The sequence below is a fragment of the Pleurodeles waltl genome, chromosome 11 (assembly GCF_031143425.1).
Source record: "Pleurodeles waltl isolate 20211129_DDA chromosome 11, aPleWal1.hap1.20221129, whole genome shotgun sequence".
NCBI classification, from domain to species: Eukaryota; Metazoa; Chordata; class Amphibia; order Caudata; family Salamandridae; genus Pleurodeles; species Pleurodeles waltl.
Window position 1 is genome coordinate 948,835,798 of NC_090450.1, and position 20,568 is coordinate 948,856,365.

Here is a 20,568-nt window from a genome sequence, read left to right on the forward strand (position 1 = left end):
CGTCAAAGACTCCAGAGTAGCCAAGTGTCTGTATCTCGCGCCTATAAGCAGGGTCCGCCCAACCTCCCCCACCCAGTCGTTGATCACTAGTAGGTGGGTTGCAAGGTAATAGAGATGAATGTTAGACATGCCCAGTCCTCCGTCAAAGGTGTCTCTCTGGCATGTGGTGAGGGCCAATTTAGGGCGGGAGCTGTGCCACAGAAACCGACGTGCCACTGTTTCCATGTCAGTGAACCACTTCCGGGGGATTAGGTACGGAAAATTTTGCAGGAGGTATAGGAATCTGGGGAGTATCATCATTTTGTAGAGAGCTATTCTGCCCAGTAAATTGAGAGGTAAGTTCCTCCATTTTTGAAGGTCTTCTTTGACTCTTTTGGTAAGTGGCGAGACATTTAATTCCCAAGCTAGCTCAGGTAACAAGGCTATGTGTATACCTAAATATATGAAATTATTTCGACGGATCGGAATGTTTAGTTGCCAGTCAATACACACTCTAGATGTGTGTAGGGGGACCAGGAGGGACTTGCCTGGGTTCAGAGATAGACCTGAGGCCTGGGAGAAAAGGTCCAGGAGCTGCAGGATCCGCGGGTCACTTGTGGCTGGATTTGAGAAGTAAACGAGCACATCATCAGCGTATAGTGCCACTCTGTCCTCAGGACCATATGGCCACATCCAACCTTCTATTAGGGGGTCCTCTCTCAGCAATTTCGCCAGAGGTTCCATCACAAGTGCAAACAGCAACTCAGATAGAGGGCATCCCTGACGGGTACCACAGCGTATGGGAAACGGATCCGAGACCACCCCGTTCACTTGGACCCGTGCCGTCGGGCTACAGTAGAGTAATTTTACAAGGCCCCGGAACTTCGGCCCAATCCCGTTGCTTAGGAGGACTTGTTCCAAGTAGGACCAGTCTACGGTGTCAAAGGCCTTCTCGAAGTCCAGGAGAAGAAGAGCCAGGGGCAACCGGGACAAGACCTCATGGTGTGCTAAAGCAACATTCAGTCGCCTAATGCAGTGTCTGGTACTGCGTGAGGGCATAAACCCGCATTGGTCTGAGTGTACCAGTGCGGGAAGCACAGGTTTCAACCTGGTAGCAAGTACGGTTGACAGCCCCTTGATTTCAGTATTCAAAAGGGAGATGGGTCGGTATGCTGAGCAGTTACGTGACGGGGTTGGGTCTTGGGGATTACTACAATAGTGGCCTGGTCGATCCCGGAGAGAAAGTGGCCCTCCCTCTCAGCCTCTTTGTACATTTTAAGGAGGTGGGGGCTCAGGATATCAGCATTGTACATTTTAATGTCTTTTAGCTATGTGTTTTGATTTGGAGTGGAGTGGATCTATGTGGTTTTGGAGTGGAATTATATGGATTGAATTGCAATTGTTGGTTGTGGAATTGTGTGGTGTGTAGTGTATTTGTGTAGTGTAATTACATGACATGATGAAGAGATAGAGGTGAGAGGCTCTGTGGTGGGTGGAGTCGGGGGCGTGTAGAGAGAGAGAGAGAGAGAGAGAGAGAGAGAGAGTAAGAGAACTTGGGTGTGCAGTGTGAGGAGGCCTGACTAGAGGCTACGATGAGAATGGAGTATACGGAGAGGCTGTGCATGTGAGGAGCTATGAGCACTCAGACAGACAATGTTACGAGCTGGGAGCTTATGTACAGTGTTAGAGACCTGCAGTGTCATTATAGCTTTTAGCCTCCAGACTGCAAACACCATCATATTTCGTAGCTACCAGGGCTCAAGCACCAAGAAGCAAATGTGTTCAAAGAGTGTGTTCCATTCTGTCACTCTTATTAATGCCTTCTTAATCACAATAGATCCGTGACAGCACTAATTACTAATGACACTTTATATTGAAATAAACATAATAGAAATTAAATAAACAGTTTATCATCATAAAATTAAACATGAGTGCTTTTTGCAGCATAAATGTAGCGAGCGCATATAGGTGTGTGAGTGATGTGTGTGTGTGTAGGGTGGGAGCTATGGGGATGGGCCTGTAAATTTGTGAATGTCCGGGATTTCCAGAGGCAAGATTATGTGGAGGAGTCCTGGGTTTCTATGGTTACTGGTAGTCTGAACTCACATATATGGAAGTGCTTTTATACGCAGTAATGAAGAACTAGACAGAACTATAAAAGACATGTAAGTGGCACAAATATTATTAGTGAATCTGTACTTTAAGACTCATGCATTTTATCCAGAGATGCCACATGCAGTACACATTTCGTCCTCCTAAGAAGCATCACCGAACTAAAACCTAACGTCACTTTTAACAAAGAGGCTCCAGAGTAGGTAAACAATGAGACACCAAAGTTATGGTTTTCCACATTCATAAAGTATTAAGCATTTATCATAGTGGGCAAATGAACAAAAGTGCACTGGTGATGGCATTTGATGTTAAAAGGCTGGTTGGTTAACGAAAATTACCTAGCAAAACCCACCCTTCCCTTTCAGAGACTACCTTCGACCTCATCTTATTTTTAGCTATGAAAATTGCACACAGCATTACATGATATGATGCAACTGCTAGAATGAAAACTGCCGGTTGAAACCAGAAGCATGCGAAAGAGGTAAAACAGTAGTGAAAGGACACTGATCCTGTGTGTAAAATTTGTTCAGGACTTGCAGCATAGAAAAATGCTCACAGCATCTGTCCATGATTGACGTTTTTTTTTCATACAACAGAGGATCAAAACAGAGTGGGGTTTAAGCTCCAATACTACACATTAGTCTGGATGTATAAACATTTCAAAATAAAAACAAGTGGCAAGCACCTCACCTCACTCAACACCTAGAGTAAATATTTAACGTTTAGCATTAAATGTATGTGTTTGATGGCATGTGTAGCTGCAGATACACATGCTATGCATATCAATTTCGACATCTAGTGTTGGGCTTGGAGTGTTACAAGTTGTTTTTCTTCAAAGAAGTCTTTAAGAGTCATGGGAGCGAGTGACTCCTCTTGGTTCCATTGCGCATGGTCATCGACTCCATTGTTAGATTGTTTTCTTTCCGCCGTCAGATTCAGACATGTTTCCTCTAGCTCCGAAATTTCGATTCAGAAAACTTTAGAAAACCTTTCCTTTCACTGGTATTGTGTCGATCGCGTTCAACATCTATCATCGAACCAGTAGTATCATCGGAAAACCACTTTGTTCGCCCTTCGGGGCACGTGCGCCCACCTCGGGCCTATTCGGGCTGACCGCGTGGAGAGCCTGATGGATCAGACTTCATTCCAATTCTGTCCTCGGTGCCACGCCAGGTACCCGTACACAGACCAGCATTTAGTTTACAACCTCTGCCTTTCTCCAGACCATCGGGAGGAAAACTGCAAGGCCTGCTGATCATTCCGATCGAAAAAGACTCTTAGAGACCGAAGAGCAAGAAGGCTGAAAATGGCGTAGAAGAGCAGTGAACACCTCAACGTCACTGAAGAGGAACAGATGCAAACTGCAGTCTCCATCCGAGGCACAAAGTCTGAGCAGGAGACGACAGACTCCTCACAGCCGGCCAGCATGTGAGTACGTCTGACCCTGCACCACCACACAAAAAACATCAGAAGGCCTTGGATACACCACTGCCGGAAGGCCATGGTTCAGCCTGGAAAAAGACTGTCAGTGACCGACCTTTGGGTTCGGCACCGAAAAAGGCCACACCTCCAACTACTTTGGACTCGACAAAAGTTATCAAGGGCTCCATTTCGGACTCCAGCAAAAAACAAAAAAAATTCAGAGTCGAAAATTTTAAAAAATGTTTCGGAGCCGAGACGTTCCACTTTTTCGATACTGAAAAAACATCAAACTTCGGAACCGAAAAAAACAGAGGAACAAGGACTTTTAAAAAAAACTACGAGAAAGCCATATACAATCTCTGAGGAAGAGTCAGACATTGAACCCATTCTGCAAATTATAGATGAGAGGCAATCTATGATACACATCCATAAAGAGACGGGGAGAATTCTTACAGCACCTCCTCTAAAGACTAAGAGAAAGCTGGCATTCCAAGAAGAACTGGACACTACACAGTCCCCTGCTAAAGTGCCAAAGCAAAAAGAGAAGCCAGCACCTCCTCAGTCTTCTCCTCCTCATTCTCCGCACCTACCTACCTCTCCTCACACCAGCCCTCCTCCAGTGCATTCTCCAACACATTCTTTTGATTCTCAAGCAGACATAGTTGATCCATGGGACCTTTATGATCCTGATCCCACCCCAGATAACGACCCAGCGACCTACCTCTCTATACCCTCTCCACCTGAAGATACTACAGTATATAATCAGGTCATAGCCAGGGCTGCAGCCTATCATGGGGTAACAATGCACACAGAACCGTTAGAGGAAGGTTTTTTGTTTAACACGTTATCCTCAACACATTCTAGGTACCAATGCTACGAGGCATGGTAAAGCATGCAGACCAAATTTTTAATGAGTCTGTGAAAGCAAGGATAATCACACCTAGAATAGAGAAGAAATATAAGCCTGCACCCTCTGACGCTGATTACATCTCATCAGGTGCCTCCCGATTCAGTAGTAGTTAGTGCTGCTGCACGTAAGAGGGCAAATAGCCAGTCCTCAGGAGATGCACTTCCTCCTGATAAGAAGAGCAGGAAATATGACATTGCAGGAAAGAGAGTTGCGTCCCACGCAGCAAATCAGTGGAGGATAGCTAATTCCCAGGCACTACTAGCCCGGTATGATGGAGCCCATTGGGATGAGATGCAGGATATCATACAGCATCTCCCAAAGGAGCACCAGAAGAAGGCACAGCAGGTAGTAGAGGAAGGGCAAGCTATCAGTAACAACCAGATAAGGTCTGCCCTTGATGCAGCTGATACAGCTGCAAGGAGCGTGAATACAGCAATTACCATTCGAAGACATGCATGGCTGCGCTCCTCTGGTTTTAAACCAGAAATCCAACAGGCTGTGTTAAACATGCCTTTTGACAAGAAACATCGTTTTGGGCCAGAGGTGGACACTACAATAGAAAAATTGCAAAAGGACTCTGATTTAGCCAAGGCAATGGGTACTCTCTATACTACACCATATAGGGGGTCATTTCGAGGAGGTTTTAGACCACAGTCCTCCGAGGCATCAACTTCACAAGCAAAACCAACTTATCAAACCCAGTACCAGCGAGGTGGGTTTAGAGGGACATATAGAGGGCAATACTCTAGAAACAGAGGTAAATTCCAAACCTCTAAACAACCAGCAATACAACAAAAACAGTGACTTTCCTCACTCTCTTCCACTCCACACATCTCCTGTGGGGGGAAGACTACAACAGTTCCACGCACATTAGCAGAATATCACCACAGACAGCTGGGTGTTATCAATTATCCGCAATGGCTATTGCCTAGATTTGATAAACACTCCTCCAAATATTCCACCAAGGTATCACAAATTAACCCCAGAACATAGAGTTCTGTTACAACAAGAGGTTCAATCTCTACTACCCAAACAAGCAATAGAATTAGTTCCACAGTCTAAACTAGGAACAGGAGTTTACTCACTATACTTTCTAATTCCCAAATAAGACGGCCCCCTCAGGCAAATATTAGACCTCGGGCCCCTAAATTTGTACATCCTATCAGATCATTTTCACATGGTAACTCTTCAAGATGTTATCCTACTGCTACAAAAACAAGACTTCATGATAGCCTTAGACCTCAAAGGTGCATATTTCCACATACCCATCCATCCAGCTCACAGAAAATACCTCAGGTTTGTGATACAAGGAAAACACTACCAATTCAAAGTGTTACCTTTCGGCATAACAACCGCTCCAAGGGTATTCACAAAGTGCTTAGCAGCAGTAGCAGCCTACCTAAGAAGACAACATATCCATGTCTTTACATATCTAGACGATTGGCTAATAAAATCAAGCAATCGTACACAATGCCAAAATCATACACGTTACGTGATCGAAACTCTGCACACCCTAGGGTTTTCTCTAAACTACCAAAAGTCACACCTTCTACAAGAACAACCATATTTAGGTGCTATACTAAATACTCAACTAACTCTAGCGTATCCAAATACACTAAGGATACAAGCTTTTCAAAATCTAATTCCACTTATACAACCAAATCAACAATACACTAAGATTTGTCATGAAAATCCTAGGAATGATGGCATCTTGCATTGCAATAGTCCCACATGCAAGATTAAACATGAGGCCCTTACACCAGTGCCTTGCAGAACAATGATCACAGGCACACGGTCAACTTCAAGATCTAGTGTTGGTAGACCGCTTAATCAAGGGGTGGTCATTTCAAGACCTTGTGCCTCAAACCATAATTACAACAGATGCATCAATGATTGGTTGGGGAGCTCACCTAAACAATCACAATATTCAGGGGCAATGGGATGTCAAACAGAAACAGCAGCACATAAACCATTTAGAGCTATTAGCTGTGTTCCTTGCCCTCAAAGCTTTTCAACCTCTTCTCAGACAGAAGAATGTTCTTATAAAGACAGACAACATGACAACCATGTATTATCTCAACAGGGAGGGACACATTCATCTCAACTGTCCCACTAGCCCAAACAATTTGGAAAATGGGCAATTCACAATCAAATCTATTAATCTATTAGCACAGTACATTCCAGGGATAGACAATCAGTTGGCAGTTGTCCTCAGCAGAAATCACCAACAAACACATGAATGGGAGATTCACCCACAAGAACTTTCAGAAGTGGGGCACACCAAACCTAGATCTATTCGCAACAAGTGAAAATGCAAAATGCCAAAACTTTGCATCCAGACACCCACACCCCCTATCCAAGGGCAATGCTCTATGGATCAATTGGTCAGGGATATTTGCTTATGCTTTTCCCCCTCTCCTTCCATTTCTGGTCAACAAGTTGCATCAAACTTCACTCAACATCATACTCATAGCACCAACATGGGCACGTCAGCCATGGTACACAACACTTCTAGATCTATCTGTGGTACCTCACTCCAAAACTCCATGCAGACCAGATTTGTTAACACAAAACAAAGGTCAAATCAGACATCCAGACCCCAATGCTCTCAATATAGTGATTTGGCTCCTGAAGTCATAGAATTTGGTTATTTAAAACTCCCATCAAAATGTATGAGTTATTAAACAAGCACAAAAACCCACTACTAGACAGTGCTACGCAAACAAATGGAAAATATTTGTCTATTATTGTCAATCTAAAACCATAGATCCTCGTACAGCATCAATACAAGACGTATGTTATTTACTTAATTTGCAAAAATCAAAGTTAGCATTTTCCTCAATAAAAATACACCTTTCTGCAATATCTGCATATTTACAAACTATTCAACATAGCTCTTTAGAGTTCCTGTTACTAAAGTTTTCATGGAAGGCTTAAAACGCATCATTCCACCAAGAACACCACCAGTTCCATCTTGGAATTTAAATATAGTGCTTACCATATTTATGGGACCACCTTTTGAACCCATTCACTCTTTCCAAATTCAATTTCTAACATGGAAAGTTGCCTTCCTTTTGGCAATTACTTCTTTAAGAAGAGTAAGTGAAATACAAGCTTTTACTCTTGAAGAACCTTTCTTCCAAGTACACAGAAACAAAGTTGTACTAAGAACAAATCCAAAAGTAGCCTCCCCATTTCATATTAATCAAACAGTGAAACTGCCAGTGTTCTTCCCACAGCCAGATTCTGTGGCAGAAAGAGCTCTACATACATTAGATCTCAAAAGAGCTCTAATGTACTACATACACAGAACTAAACAATTTAGGAAAACAAAACAACTTTTTGTAGTTTTCCAACAGCCACATACAGGCAATCCTATATCAAAACAAGGTTTAGCAAGATGGATTGTTAGGTGTATACAAACATGCTGTATCAAAGCAAAAATACAACTTGTAATCACTCCTAAAGCACATTCTACAAAAAAGAAAGGTGCACCAATGGCTTTTTTAGGAAACATACCAATGGCTGATATATGTAAAGCAGCTACATGGTCAACACCTCATACATTTACTAAACACTACTGTGTGGATGTTTTATCACAGCAACAAGCCACAGTAGGACAAGCTGTTCTAAGAACATTATTTCAAACAACTTCAACTCCTACAGGCTAGCCACTGCTATTTTGGGAGGACAAACTGCTTTGTAGTACATGCACAGCATGTGTATCTGCAGCTACACATGCCATCGAACGGAAAATGTTACTTACCCAGTGTACATCTGTTCGTGGCATGTTCCGCTGCAGATTCACATGCACCCTCCCACCTCCCCGGCAGCCTGTAGTCGTTTAAATTAACAACATTTGTACATATGCAGCTACACATGCCATTGAACGGAAAATGTCACTTACCCAGTGTACATCTGTTCGTGGCATGTTGTGCTGCAGATTCACATGCACCCTCCCTCCTCCCCGGAAGCATGTAGCCATTTAAGTTAACACATTTGTTCATATGTATATACATTTACATTTGCATGGACATCTCTTTTTTCACTTATATACTTTATCACTCCTTCCTTCACCCTCTGCGGGAAAACAATCTAACGGAGTCGATGACCATGTGCAATGGAACCAAGAGGAGGAGTCAGTCGATCCTGTGACTCTAAAAGACTTCTTCGAAGAAAAACAACTTGTAACACTCCGAGCCCAACACTAGATGTCAGAATCGATATGCATAGCATGTGAATCTGCAGCACAACATGCCACGAACAGATGTACACTGGGTAAGTGACATTTTACACATATATATATATATATATATATATATATATATATATATATATATACACACATATACATTCGATGGCATTTGTAGCTGGAGATACACATGCTGTGCATATACTTCTGCCACCTAGTGTTGGGCTCGAAGTGTTACAAGTTGTTTTTCTTCAAAGAAGTGTTTTCGAGTCACGGGATCGAGTGACTCCTCTTCTTCTGCTCCATTGCGCATGGGCATCGACTCTATGTTAGATTGTTTTCTTTCCATCATCGGGTTCGAACGTGTTTCCTTTCGCTCCGATAGTTCGATTCGGAAAACATTGAAAACGCTTCATTTTTCGACGGTATTGTATCGATCGCGTTACATCTTCTATCGACACTTCGGTACCATCGGAACAGACATCTCTACTCGCCCTTCGGGGCGCACGCGCGCCCTACTCGGGCCTGGTCGGGCCAACTGCGTGAAAGCCTATTGGATCGGACTCAATTCCGATTCTGTCCTCGGTGCCACACCCAATTCCCTTATACAGACCAACGCCTCGTCTGTAATCTTTGCCTTTCCCCAGATCATCTGGAAGAAAATTGCGAGGCCGTCCGATCCTTCCGATCAAAAAAGACACTTCAGGACAGAAGAGCACGAAGGCTTGAGATGGCATCAAAGAGCTCCGAACATCTCGACGTCGAGGAGGAAGAGATCATGCAGACCGCAGTCTCCGTTCGAGGATCCGACTCAGACCAGGAATCCGAGGAAGACAGACCGATCACGACAGGACAGCATGTGAGTACGCCTGCCCCTGTACCATTTAAACCGAAATATAAGGCCTTGGGAACGCCACTGACGGAAGGCCATGGCTCGACCCGAAAGAAGACACCTGGTGACCAAACCCCCGGTTCAGCACCGAAAAAGGCCACTCCTCCGAAGCCATCGGAGTCGACCAAAATCTCCGTCTTGGACTTGAGCAAACACCACTCTTTCGAGTCGAAATTTCGGAAATCCCTTTGAGTCGAGACCATCCACAACACCATCTTTTTCGATACCGAAAAAGCCAGCTTCGGAGCCAAAAAGAGCAGGTTACACTGAGGAGCATGGACTTTATAAAACACTCAAAGAAAGCCATAAAACTTCTGAGGAAGACTCCCAAATACAGCCAATACTGGAAGTAATGGACGAAAGGCAAGCCAGGATTCATATCCATAAAGAAACTGGCAGAACCTTAACAGCACCTCCTCTAAAACCTAAGGGGAAATGAGCCTTGCAGAAGGAATTGGACACTGCACAGCCGCCAGTTAAAGTGCCAAAGACAAAGGACAGACCACCACCTCCTCAATTTTATCCTCCTCATTCTCCTCCTCACTCTCCACACCTGCCTATCTCTCCTCCTACCAGTCCTACACCAATGCAGTCACCATCACATTCTTTTGACTCGCAACAAGATAATGTAGACCCATGTGATCTTTATGATCCAAATCCCATTCCCGATAACGACCCAGAGTGCTATCCCTCTAAGCCTTCACCACCTGAGGATAGTACAGGGTACAATCAAATACTAGCTAGGGTTGCAGCATACCATAGTGTCACCATGCACACTGAACCGTTGGTGGATGATTTTTTATTTAATACACTCTCCTCCACGCATACAACATACCAGTCGCTCCCTATGCTCCCGGGCATGCTAAAACATGCTGATCAAATATTTAGCAAGCCTGTCAAAGCAAGAATAATAACTCCCAGGGTAGAGAATAAATACAAGCCACCTCCCTCTGATCCTGTCTATATAACTCAACAACTCCCTCCAGACTCAGTAGTGATAAGCGCTGCCAGGAAGAGGGCAAACTCAGTCATCAGGTGATGCACCCCCACCAGACAAAGAGAGTAGAAAATTTAATGCTGCAGGGAAGAGAGTGGCATCCCAGGCAGCTAACCAGTGGAGAATAGCCAACTCACAGGTGTTGTTGGCTAGATATGACAGGGCCCATTGGAATGAGATAAAAGATATAATTCAGCATCTCCCCAAGGAACACCAAAAGAGGGCACAGCAGATAGTGGAGGTTGGGCAAGCCATCACCAATAACCAAATTAGGTCTGCCCTAGACTCAGCAGACACAGCTGCCAGGAGCGTCAACACTGCTGTAACAATCAGGAGGCATGCATGGCTAAGGTCCTACGGGTTAAAACCCGAAATCCAACAGGCGGTGTTGAATATGCAGTTCAACAAAAAAAACGCTTTTTGGCCCAGAGGTGGACACTGCAATTGAAAAATTGCGTGAGGATTCCGACACTGCAAAAGCGGTGGGTGCACTATACACCACACAATACAGGGGGTCCTTTCGCAAGCCCCAGTTTAGAGGTGGATTTAGGGCTCAAACTGCAGAGGCATCCACATCACAGCCAAAGCCGGCCTACCAACCTCAATACCAACAAGGTGGTTTTAAGAGCACATATAGAGGCCAGTACCCCAGAGATAGAGGGAAATATCAAACACCTAAACAAGCCTCACAACACAGCAGTGACTTGTTTCATTTCCTTCCACTCCACATCTCCCCTGTGGGAAGGAGACTGCAAAAGTTCCACACCAATGGCAAAACATTACCCACAGACAATTGGGTATTATCAATTATCCGCAATGGCTATTGCCTAGAATTGATACAAACTCCACCAAACATTCCACCAAAACCACAAAAACTATCCACAGAACACATCAGTCTGTTACAGGAAGAAGTCAAATCTCTATTACTCAAACAAGCAATAGAACCCGTGCCACAAAATCAAGTAGGGACAGGAGTTTACTCGCTGTATTTCCTCATTCCCAAAAAGGATGGCACCCTAAGGCCAATATTAGATCTCAGGACCCTCAATCTTTACATCCTGTCAGAACACTTTCACATGGTAACTCTCTAGGATGTTATCCCACTACTTCAAAAACACGATTTCATGGCAACTTTAGACCTCAAGATGCGTATTTTCATATACCCATCCATCAGCCGTACAAAAAATATCTCAGGTTTGTAATTCAAGGAAAGCACTATCAGTTCAAAGTATTACCCTTTGGAATAACAACAGCTCCAAGGGTATTCACAAAGTGCCTAGCAGTAGTTGCAGCCTACCTAAGAAGACAACATATACATGTCTTTCCATATATGGACGATTGGCTGATAAAATCGAACAGTCATACGCAGTGTCAAAACCATGCGCATTACGTAATACAAATCCTACACACGCTAGGGTTCTCAATAAATTACCAAAAGTCGCAACTACAACCTGCGCAAATACAACAGTATTTAGGGGTAATACTAAATACTCACAAAGCGCTAGCAAGTCCAAATGCGCAGAGAATACAATCATTCCAAAATATAATTGCACAGATACAGACAGGTCAACAGTACACTGTCAGATTTGTCATGAAAATGTTAGGAATGATGGCATCATGTATTGCAATTGTTCCACATGAAAGACTGTACATGCGGCCCTTACAGCAGTGCCTTACACAACAATGGTCACAAGCACAGGGGCAACTTCAAGATCTAGTGTTGATAGACCGCCAAACATACATGTCCCTTCAGTGGTGGAATTCCACAAATCTAAACAAAGGGTGGCCATTTTTAAGACCCTGTGCCTCAGACCATAATTACAACAGATGCATCAATGATTGGCTAGGTAGCTCACCTCAACGATCACAACATCCAAGGACAATGGGATGCCCAACACAAACAGCTACACATCAGTCACTTAGAGTTGTTAGCTGTCTTCCTAGCACTCAAAGCTTTTCAGCCTCTTCTCACTCACAAGAATGTCCTGATCAAAACAGACAACATGACCACCATGTATTACCTAACCCAGCCAGGAGGGACACATTCGTCCCAACTCTCCCCCCCAGCTCAAAATTGGAAATGGGCAATACACAGCCAAATTCACCTAGTAGCACAATACATTCCAGGGATACACAACCAATTGGCAGATGTTCTCAGCAGAAATCATCAACAAACACACGAGTGGGAGATTCACCCTCAAGTACATCAAAAATACTTTCAACAATGGGGAACACCAAACATAGGTCTGTTCGCCACCAAACACAGATCTGTTCGCCACAAGCGAAAACGCAAAATGCAAAAACTTTGCATCCAGACATCCACATCCCCTATCGAAGGGCAATGCTCTATGGATCAAGTGGTCAGGGATATTTGCTTACACTTTTCCCCCTCTCCCACTCATTCCGTTTTTAGTCAACAAATTGCGTCAAAACACACTCAGTATGATACTCATAGCACCAACGTGGGCACGTCAACCGTGGTACACAACATTGTTAGACCGGTCAGTAGTACCACACTCCAAGCTCCCAAACAGACCAGACCTGTTGACCCAAAACAAAAGGCAGGTCAGGCACCCAAATCCCAATACACTCAATCTGGTGATTTGGCTGAGGAGGTCATAGAATTTGGGTATTTACAACTACCATCAGAATGTAAGCAAGCAAGAAAACCCACTACTAGACAGTGCTATGCTAACAAATGGAAAAGATTTGTATATTACTGTCAATCTAAACAGATTGTCCCTCTTACAGCATCAATACAAGATATTGTATACTATTTACTTCATTTACAAAAATCAAATTTAGCATTCTCATAAAAATACATCTCACTGCAATTTCCGCATACATTTGCAAAATGTACAGCACAGCTCTTTATTTAGAGTTCCTGTTATCAAAGCCTTCATAGAAGGCTTAAAACGCATCATTCCACCCAGAACACCTCTAGTTCCTTCTTGGAATTTAAACATAGTGCTTACCAGGCTTATGGGCCCACCATTTGAACCTATGCACTCATGTCAAATGCAATTCTTAACATGGAAGGTTGCCTTCCTAGTCGCAGTTACATCATTGTGAAGAGTCAGTGAAATTCAAGCTTTCACTATTGAAGAACCGTTCATACAAGTACACAAACATAAAGTTGTACTACAAACTAACCCTAAATTTCTACCAAAAGTGGTATCACCTTTTCATATTAATCAAACGATGGAACTACCAATCTTCTTCCCACAGTCAGATTCTGTGGCAGAAAGAGCTCTACATACATTAGACATTAAAAGAGCACTAATGTACTATATAGATAGAACTAAACCATTCAGGAAAACTAAACTGCTATTTGTAGCCTTTCAAAAACCTCATACTGGTAACCCCATTTCAAAACAAGGATTAGCAAGATGGATAGTAAGATGCATCCAAACATGCTACGTTAAAGCCAGAAGACGACTCTTAGTTACTCCTAAAGCACATTCCACAGGGAAAAAAGGTGCTGCAATGGCTTTTGTAGGAAACATACCAATGGCTGAAATATGTAAAGCAGCTACTTGGTCGACACCTCATACATTTACTAAACACTATTATGTAGATGTTTTAGCAACACAGCAAACCACAGTAGGTCAAGCTGTACTCAGAACATTATTTCAAACAACTTCAACTCCTACAGGCTAACCACCGCTTTTATGGGAGGACAAACTGCTTTGTAGTACATGCACAGCATGTGTATCTGCAGCTACACATGCCATTGAACGGAAAATGTTACTTACCCAGTGTACATCTGTTCGTGGCATGTTCCGCTGCAGATTCACATGCACCCTCCCACCTCCCCGGCAGCCTGTAGTCGTTTAAATTAACAACATTTGTACATATGTATATATATATATATATATATATATTTAACATTCCATTAGCATGGACATCTCTTTTCTTTATACTCTATCACTTCTACCTCACCTTCTGCGGGAAAACAATCTAACATTTGTACATATGTATATATATATATATATATATATATATATATATATATATATTTAACATTCCATTAGCATGGACATCTCTTTTCTTTATACTCTATCACTTCTACCTCACCTTCTGCGGGAAAACAATCTAACATGGAGTCGATGCCCATGCGCAGTGGAGCCGAAGAGGAGGAGTCACTCGATCCTGTGACTCGAAAACACTTCTTCGAAGAAAAACAACTTGTAACACTCCAAGCCCAACACTAGATGGCAGAAGTAAATGCCCAGCATGTGAATCTGCAGCGGAACATGCCACAAACAGATGTACACTGGGTAAGTGACATTTTCCATATATACAAACACACACTCATTTCTATGGAAAATAAATTTGCAGTTTTAAAAGCAGTTAAAGAATGGAGCCTGTTAAAGCATATATTTCCCCCCCAAAAAAAAATAGACAAACAAAGACAAATTCCTTAATTTTCCTGTTGGAAATAATTAGAAACGTAAGAGGAGCTGAGGGAAATGTAGCCTGAAATGTAGCAGCAATAGAAAGGTGGAATTTGCCACTTCTCCTTTTAAGGACCCAGTGGCTTCCCTATCCGTCATGCCTTCTATAGGCAGTTACTTCAGCTCTTTTTCTGGTTCATGTGAAACTGAGCTCTGAAAAATTGCTGTAGGTTTTTCACTCTTTTCAAAAAGACCTCCTACAATCTGAATTTGTTGTGATTGTCTTGACATTTTCACGACTTCCTTATTTTCACATGTTTCAGTATCAAAAATCAGCATTTGTTAATGTTGGGTTGGTTTGCCTTTAAAACCCATCAGTTTTGGTGAAGTGGCCCTGGTTTGGCAGAAAGAAGGTTGCAAATGGGATAGGAAATGTAATGTCACTGATCTCTTGCATATACTGTTCCGAGGAAGGGTATCCAATGGTTTTCACCCACACTTGATGATAATAGTAATAAGTGTATGGAAGGTGTTCTTGTGAAAGTTTAGAGCTTGAGGCCCTTCTACACACCACAGGCCCCCGGAATCTTTGCAGTTCACTAAACATATGGACCTGTGTACGTACATATGGGTGCGGTCTGTGGCTGAGGAGATATGTATTCAAATGACCCCAAGTTATCTGCTCATCCTTTGGAATAGAAAGATTGTATTAGACTCCTAATTTAACCCCCTGACTCCCACCTCCTTGAAAGACTCAAGATACACAAGTATCTTTGCGGGTAATGTGTCCTGAGGAACTACGCATGAATGTCACTCCTTTGATCTATGTTTATAATACTATTTATGTACTAATATGCACATATTATTCCTTGTAACCTGTTGAGATGCTGTTATTGCTTTTAGTGTTGTAAGATATTTCACAAAGAAGCACGTGATCAAGTGGGCATGTAAAAGAGTTTGGGTGTAAGAGAAGCTGTGTGTAGCCATTGATGTTGTACTACCAACCTGCATCTCGAAGCAGTCTATGAAGTATTTACCACCTTTGTTTGTGTTCTCAGGGTTGTGATACCGCGCTTTGTTCAGCAGAAGCTTTACATCTTCCTCCAACACTGCTTCGGTCATTGGCCTCTGGATGCATCTTTCCGTGCAGTAAGTACAAGTTCGGGGAGGTTAGAGTCACAGTCACTAATAAGTTTGATAGCTGCAGACTGAGGCATGATAATGCGAAGACTTCGCAGAGGATTGAGAGAGTGAGTGTATGTAGATGCCACTGTATTCCATTTTGCAGTTTGTGTTTTTAGATCCCAAGTGTTAATTCCCATAAATCCATCTGCAGTTTTTGATGCAAGCTCCCTATCTGTACTGCGATGTGTGTGATCAATCGTCCAATTTTTCTGTGATATTTGCCTATATGTAAATCACGTTTATCTTCCATGTGTGTTTTGGTCTGTGAGTCGTATATCTGTTCTGCACCATGTGGGATGCAAGTCATGTGACTAACTGGTAGTATTTGGGTTCATATTGCTTGTCTTACCAGACTTTTTGTGGTTATAAGTCGCATATTTATGCTTCGTTTTTGTGGCTTAAGTTGTGTGCTCTACATTACTGTTAATATTATTCAGCCTGTTTTTTCTGAAGATCTTGGTGTGACCTGCTTCCTTTTCATGTGGTACTTAGAGTGCAAGTCATGTCTATTCTCCAATGTTTTTACCTTTGCATGTCTGCCATGTAGGGTTTGTAGTGCTATTGCCTCTATCTTTTCTGCTGTATTTATGATCTCATGCTGATCAACAGTGTGTGTGTAGCATACACATGAAATGCATACTCTGCAGCATTTGTTATGTGTTTCAAGTGAATTTACTTTAGTTCCTAAGATTTAGGCCAACCTTCTGGGAGTAAATGCTGGGTTGCATGGCCCCAGTTTGCATCTATCTATGGGCAGTCTCATTTGATGTGCCTGGTGCAGACTAGGATGGTAGGGGTTTTTAACAAAGAAATATGCACTTTTCAGTGCAAGCACCGAAGCTCAGAGTTATCACATCTGCTGGAAAAAGTGCTGCAGGAAAACACAGCAGGATCCTTCAGGGCAGGGCTGAAGGCCTCCGTGAGGATTGGTGCAGTACTGGACTGCACCCATTCTCTGGGTTTAGGTGTGCTTACAGACAGTTGTTGCTCCTGCATGCCTGTTGGAGGAAAACTATATTACAGGGTCCAATATGTATGTAACTGCATCAGTCTGTGAGAAAGTAGGATGGGTTACTGCTGGTCCAAAGGGTCCACTCTGCTGGCTACCAAATGACACCCTGAGAAGGTGACTTCCTACCCGTAAGCTATATCCCTATGCAAATGAAGGAGCATCCTTTCTGCATTGTGCATGTGCACAATGTGCACCCGCCTAATTGTTACTACATAATGTCCACATCTGTAATGCTGAAAAGCTAGAGTAATCACCTGCTGCATTCCTGGGACATTTAGATAAATCAGACCTCTTGTTTGTTTTAGTGGTTTGATATCTGAGCTCAGAATATCTATTTTAAGGTTTAGTCTTCTCCAACATTTGCAGTCTGATTTTAGCAGTTGTGCGGTATTTCTTTAGTTTTGTTCTGTTATTTTTTCTAATGTTGAGTCACCTGCCTCTCCTATGTTATGTTTAGGATTTTGCATACAATCCTTGGGGTGCGCCACTTCTGTTCTGCAATGTTTGTGGTGTCATTAGATGAGTTGCCTCACAAGTCTGGACTCTGGATACATTTGCAAGCAAGACATGAGACTCAAACACTTCACTTGGAGTCTATATGGCTTATATGTGGTGTGATGTCACCTATCCTTGTGTGTGTGCATGTGTCTCTCTGCCCTGCTTTAGGTAATATCTACAGTGCAGTCTTGCTTACCATCTTGAAACCTTCAATGTAACCTCTTTGATTGTCTTTACTTCATGATCATTTAAAATAGCATGACTTACTTACCATGATTCTTCCACTCTCAGGTACTGGAGATGTGGCTGAGTTACCTGCAACCGTGGCGATATTCTTTAGAGAAGCAGCCACCAGGGACAGATCCTCTGAACCGAAGTGTTCCGGAGAAATGGTAAACAATGCAACAATCTACATAGGTTTGGAAGAAGGTGAACCATGAGGTGGGGGTAAAGAACCAGATTTGGCCTGTTAATCTCCTTGATTACTGAGGGTGTTCTGTATCTAAGGCACACTAAGCTTATTTGTGTCTTGGTGGAATCTTGTAAATCAGATGCATGATGAACGCAAGACAGAGCTGATTAACCCGATCCAGGCTGTATTTTCCTTGGCTTTCTTGTGTATTTCATGTTTCCATTCTCAACAATCCTTAACACGGCAAGTGTGTTTGTTGGCAAGCCATTTATTTCCCTTCATAGATAGATGATTTTTAATACTCAGCAGTCTCTTCTGTCAAAGTTGTTTCTTGTTTTCATATTACCTTTCCTAGTTCCGTAGTTTTCTTTACTGCTAACAGGGCTTCCCATTTTTCATTGACTAAAACTAAATGTTTGAAAAAGACAAGAATATAACATGCAGTCCTGCTCCGTAATGAGGGAGTCCATGTAAGCAAATCATTTCCAGTGTGTAATGCATTGCAACAGGTGAAACGCCTAAATATATCTCTAATCAGCACCTTAGATGGCCCTTTGGTTCGGAGATCAGTAATTTCACACAAATATATAGGATGAGTGCCAAGCATAAGATTTACACCAGGAGCAGCCAGGTTTTAATGACTTCCCAATTGACGCTGGTACTAGCAGAGGATTGAATCTATGTTTGGATCCTATTCAGCCAGTGAGCAAGAGGCACCCACTGTCCCTCAAGACAGTGACGATGATGATGATGATGATGAGGAAGAGGATAAGTTGCTCCCTCCTTATTACATTGAGGATTCATTGCAGTGGACGTATATAATGCCAGTCAGCTCAGCTAGATGCACAGCCTGAAACTGAGGCAGACTTTCGATCTGGGCAACCAAAGAGAGAAAGCACCTCATTTGAAGTGATGGTTCAAAGAGCATCTGAGGTACTAGACGTGCAGTTGCCCACAGTAGAGATGAAAAGAAATACACTGACTGGGATTCTTCAACCGGCCACAAATCACTCTGATTCGTTAATGCCATTTCATGATACTTACTGATGGCTTTCTCATTACATGGTCAAAGGTGTGCTCATGTCCACCACCCAGTTGACTGGTGTTTAGGAGACGTAGGGCAAGATGTTTAGTAAGGGCATCCAGTGCAGTCTAACTAAGCAACCTGCAACATAGACTCACATCATCATCAGTGTCTTCGGGGGCAGTGGGTGCCTCCTGAACTCTGCCTCAGTAGGAACCAAGCATACCGTCAATCCTTTGCTGGTACCGGCATCTGAGAAGAGGTACTCAATTGGACTTGGGCTGAAAAAGGGATGGTTCCTTACCAGTAATCCTAGTACTCTCTTAGAGGAATCTCCATTGAAATCATAGGCACTGAGTAGTCCTGTCCACATGCAGGGACCACAGAGCAGTTCTTTCAAAGTTACATCTTCACAATACTTTGGAAAAGCCAGGAAACATGCAAAAGGCTTGTTAAGTTTAGCAGCCTTAAAAACAGTCTATATTGTTAATCTTATTTACTTACTTAAAATTCTAGAAGGAAAAAAGGGTTATACTCTTAAGTCACTTACGTAAAATGAAAAGCGACCTTTTTAAAACGTCCTTCACGGACGCTTTTTACTTTTTAAAGTGGGTATGGAGTTATACATATCATTGTAGCCTGCTCAGGCTGCAGCATTGCAACAATGCAAGTAAAACACGGAGTCATTAAGGGTCTCTTGACCTCCAGTGTCCCATCATGTCCTGTAGGTGGCAGTTTACGCAGTTCTTTTTCATGAGCGAATTAGCATTGTAGTATATTATCTCTTCCGTCGGAGAGAAGGAACGGTTGCTTATGATTTCAATTAAGATTCCTCTTAGGGAGAACTAGGATTACTAGTAGGAAACCATTCTTTCTCTCACAGGGGATCTCCATCAGTAATCGTAAGCACTGGTTAGCTAGCTCATCCCCCAGAAATCCAGCAAAGGAACAGATAAAGTAGAATAGTATAATTAGGCACAAATTCTTTAGCGATTCTTGACACACTTGGGCATCACCCTTAGAGTCCTTTGCAAATCTCAGCAATTGACATGTTCCTAACTAAAGCAGCAGTAGCTGATTTACCTTTGGCGAAGTGAGCACTAGGTGGACCAGATAGGGTTTTGTTTGCTTTTTGATAACAAATGATTATGCAGTAGACATTCCATCCATAAGAGAATGCCTTAGAATTGTTGTATCCTGTCCGCATAGTTCCATAGTTGACAGAAAGTTATTTTGATTCACTTAAAAAGTTTGTCCTCGCTAGATAAAATGTAAAAACTCTGGTAACAACGAGAGTTTGGAGAGACCTCTCGGCAGGAGAAGAAGGATTTTGAAAGACTGTACGTAAAGTATTAGCCTGATTCACAGGCATAACTGAGACTACTTTAGGAAGGAAGTTAGGATGGGTCCTTAGCACTACCCTTTTGCTATGGAATATTGTGTAAGGTTCATTTGAAAAAAGACTCTGTATCTTGCTTACCCTGTGTGTTGAAGTAATGGCTACCAAGAAGGAAGCCTTCCAAGATAGGTGTTGGA

At 42.7% G+C, this 20,568-nt stretch overlaps 1 protein-coding gene across 4 annotated transcripts in view; it reads left to right on the forward strand.

Annotated features, from left to right (window-relative positions):
- Positions 1-20,568, forward strand: part of SMPD4 (sphingomyelin phosphodiesterase 4) — a 277,112-nt gene that overhangs the window by 111,449 nt on the left and 145,095 nt on the right. For all 4 annotated transcript variants that reach the window (XM_069215134.1, XM_069215137.1, XM_069215136.1 and 1 more), the window contains 2 exons: positions 15,960-16,050; positions 17,888-17,988. In XM_069215134.1, coding sequence (XP_069071235.1) covers positions 15,960-16,050; positions 17,888-17,988 — 192 coding nt within the window. The remainder of the gene's footprint in view (positions 1-15,959; positions 16,051-17,887; positions 17,989-20,568) is intronic.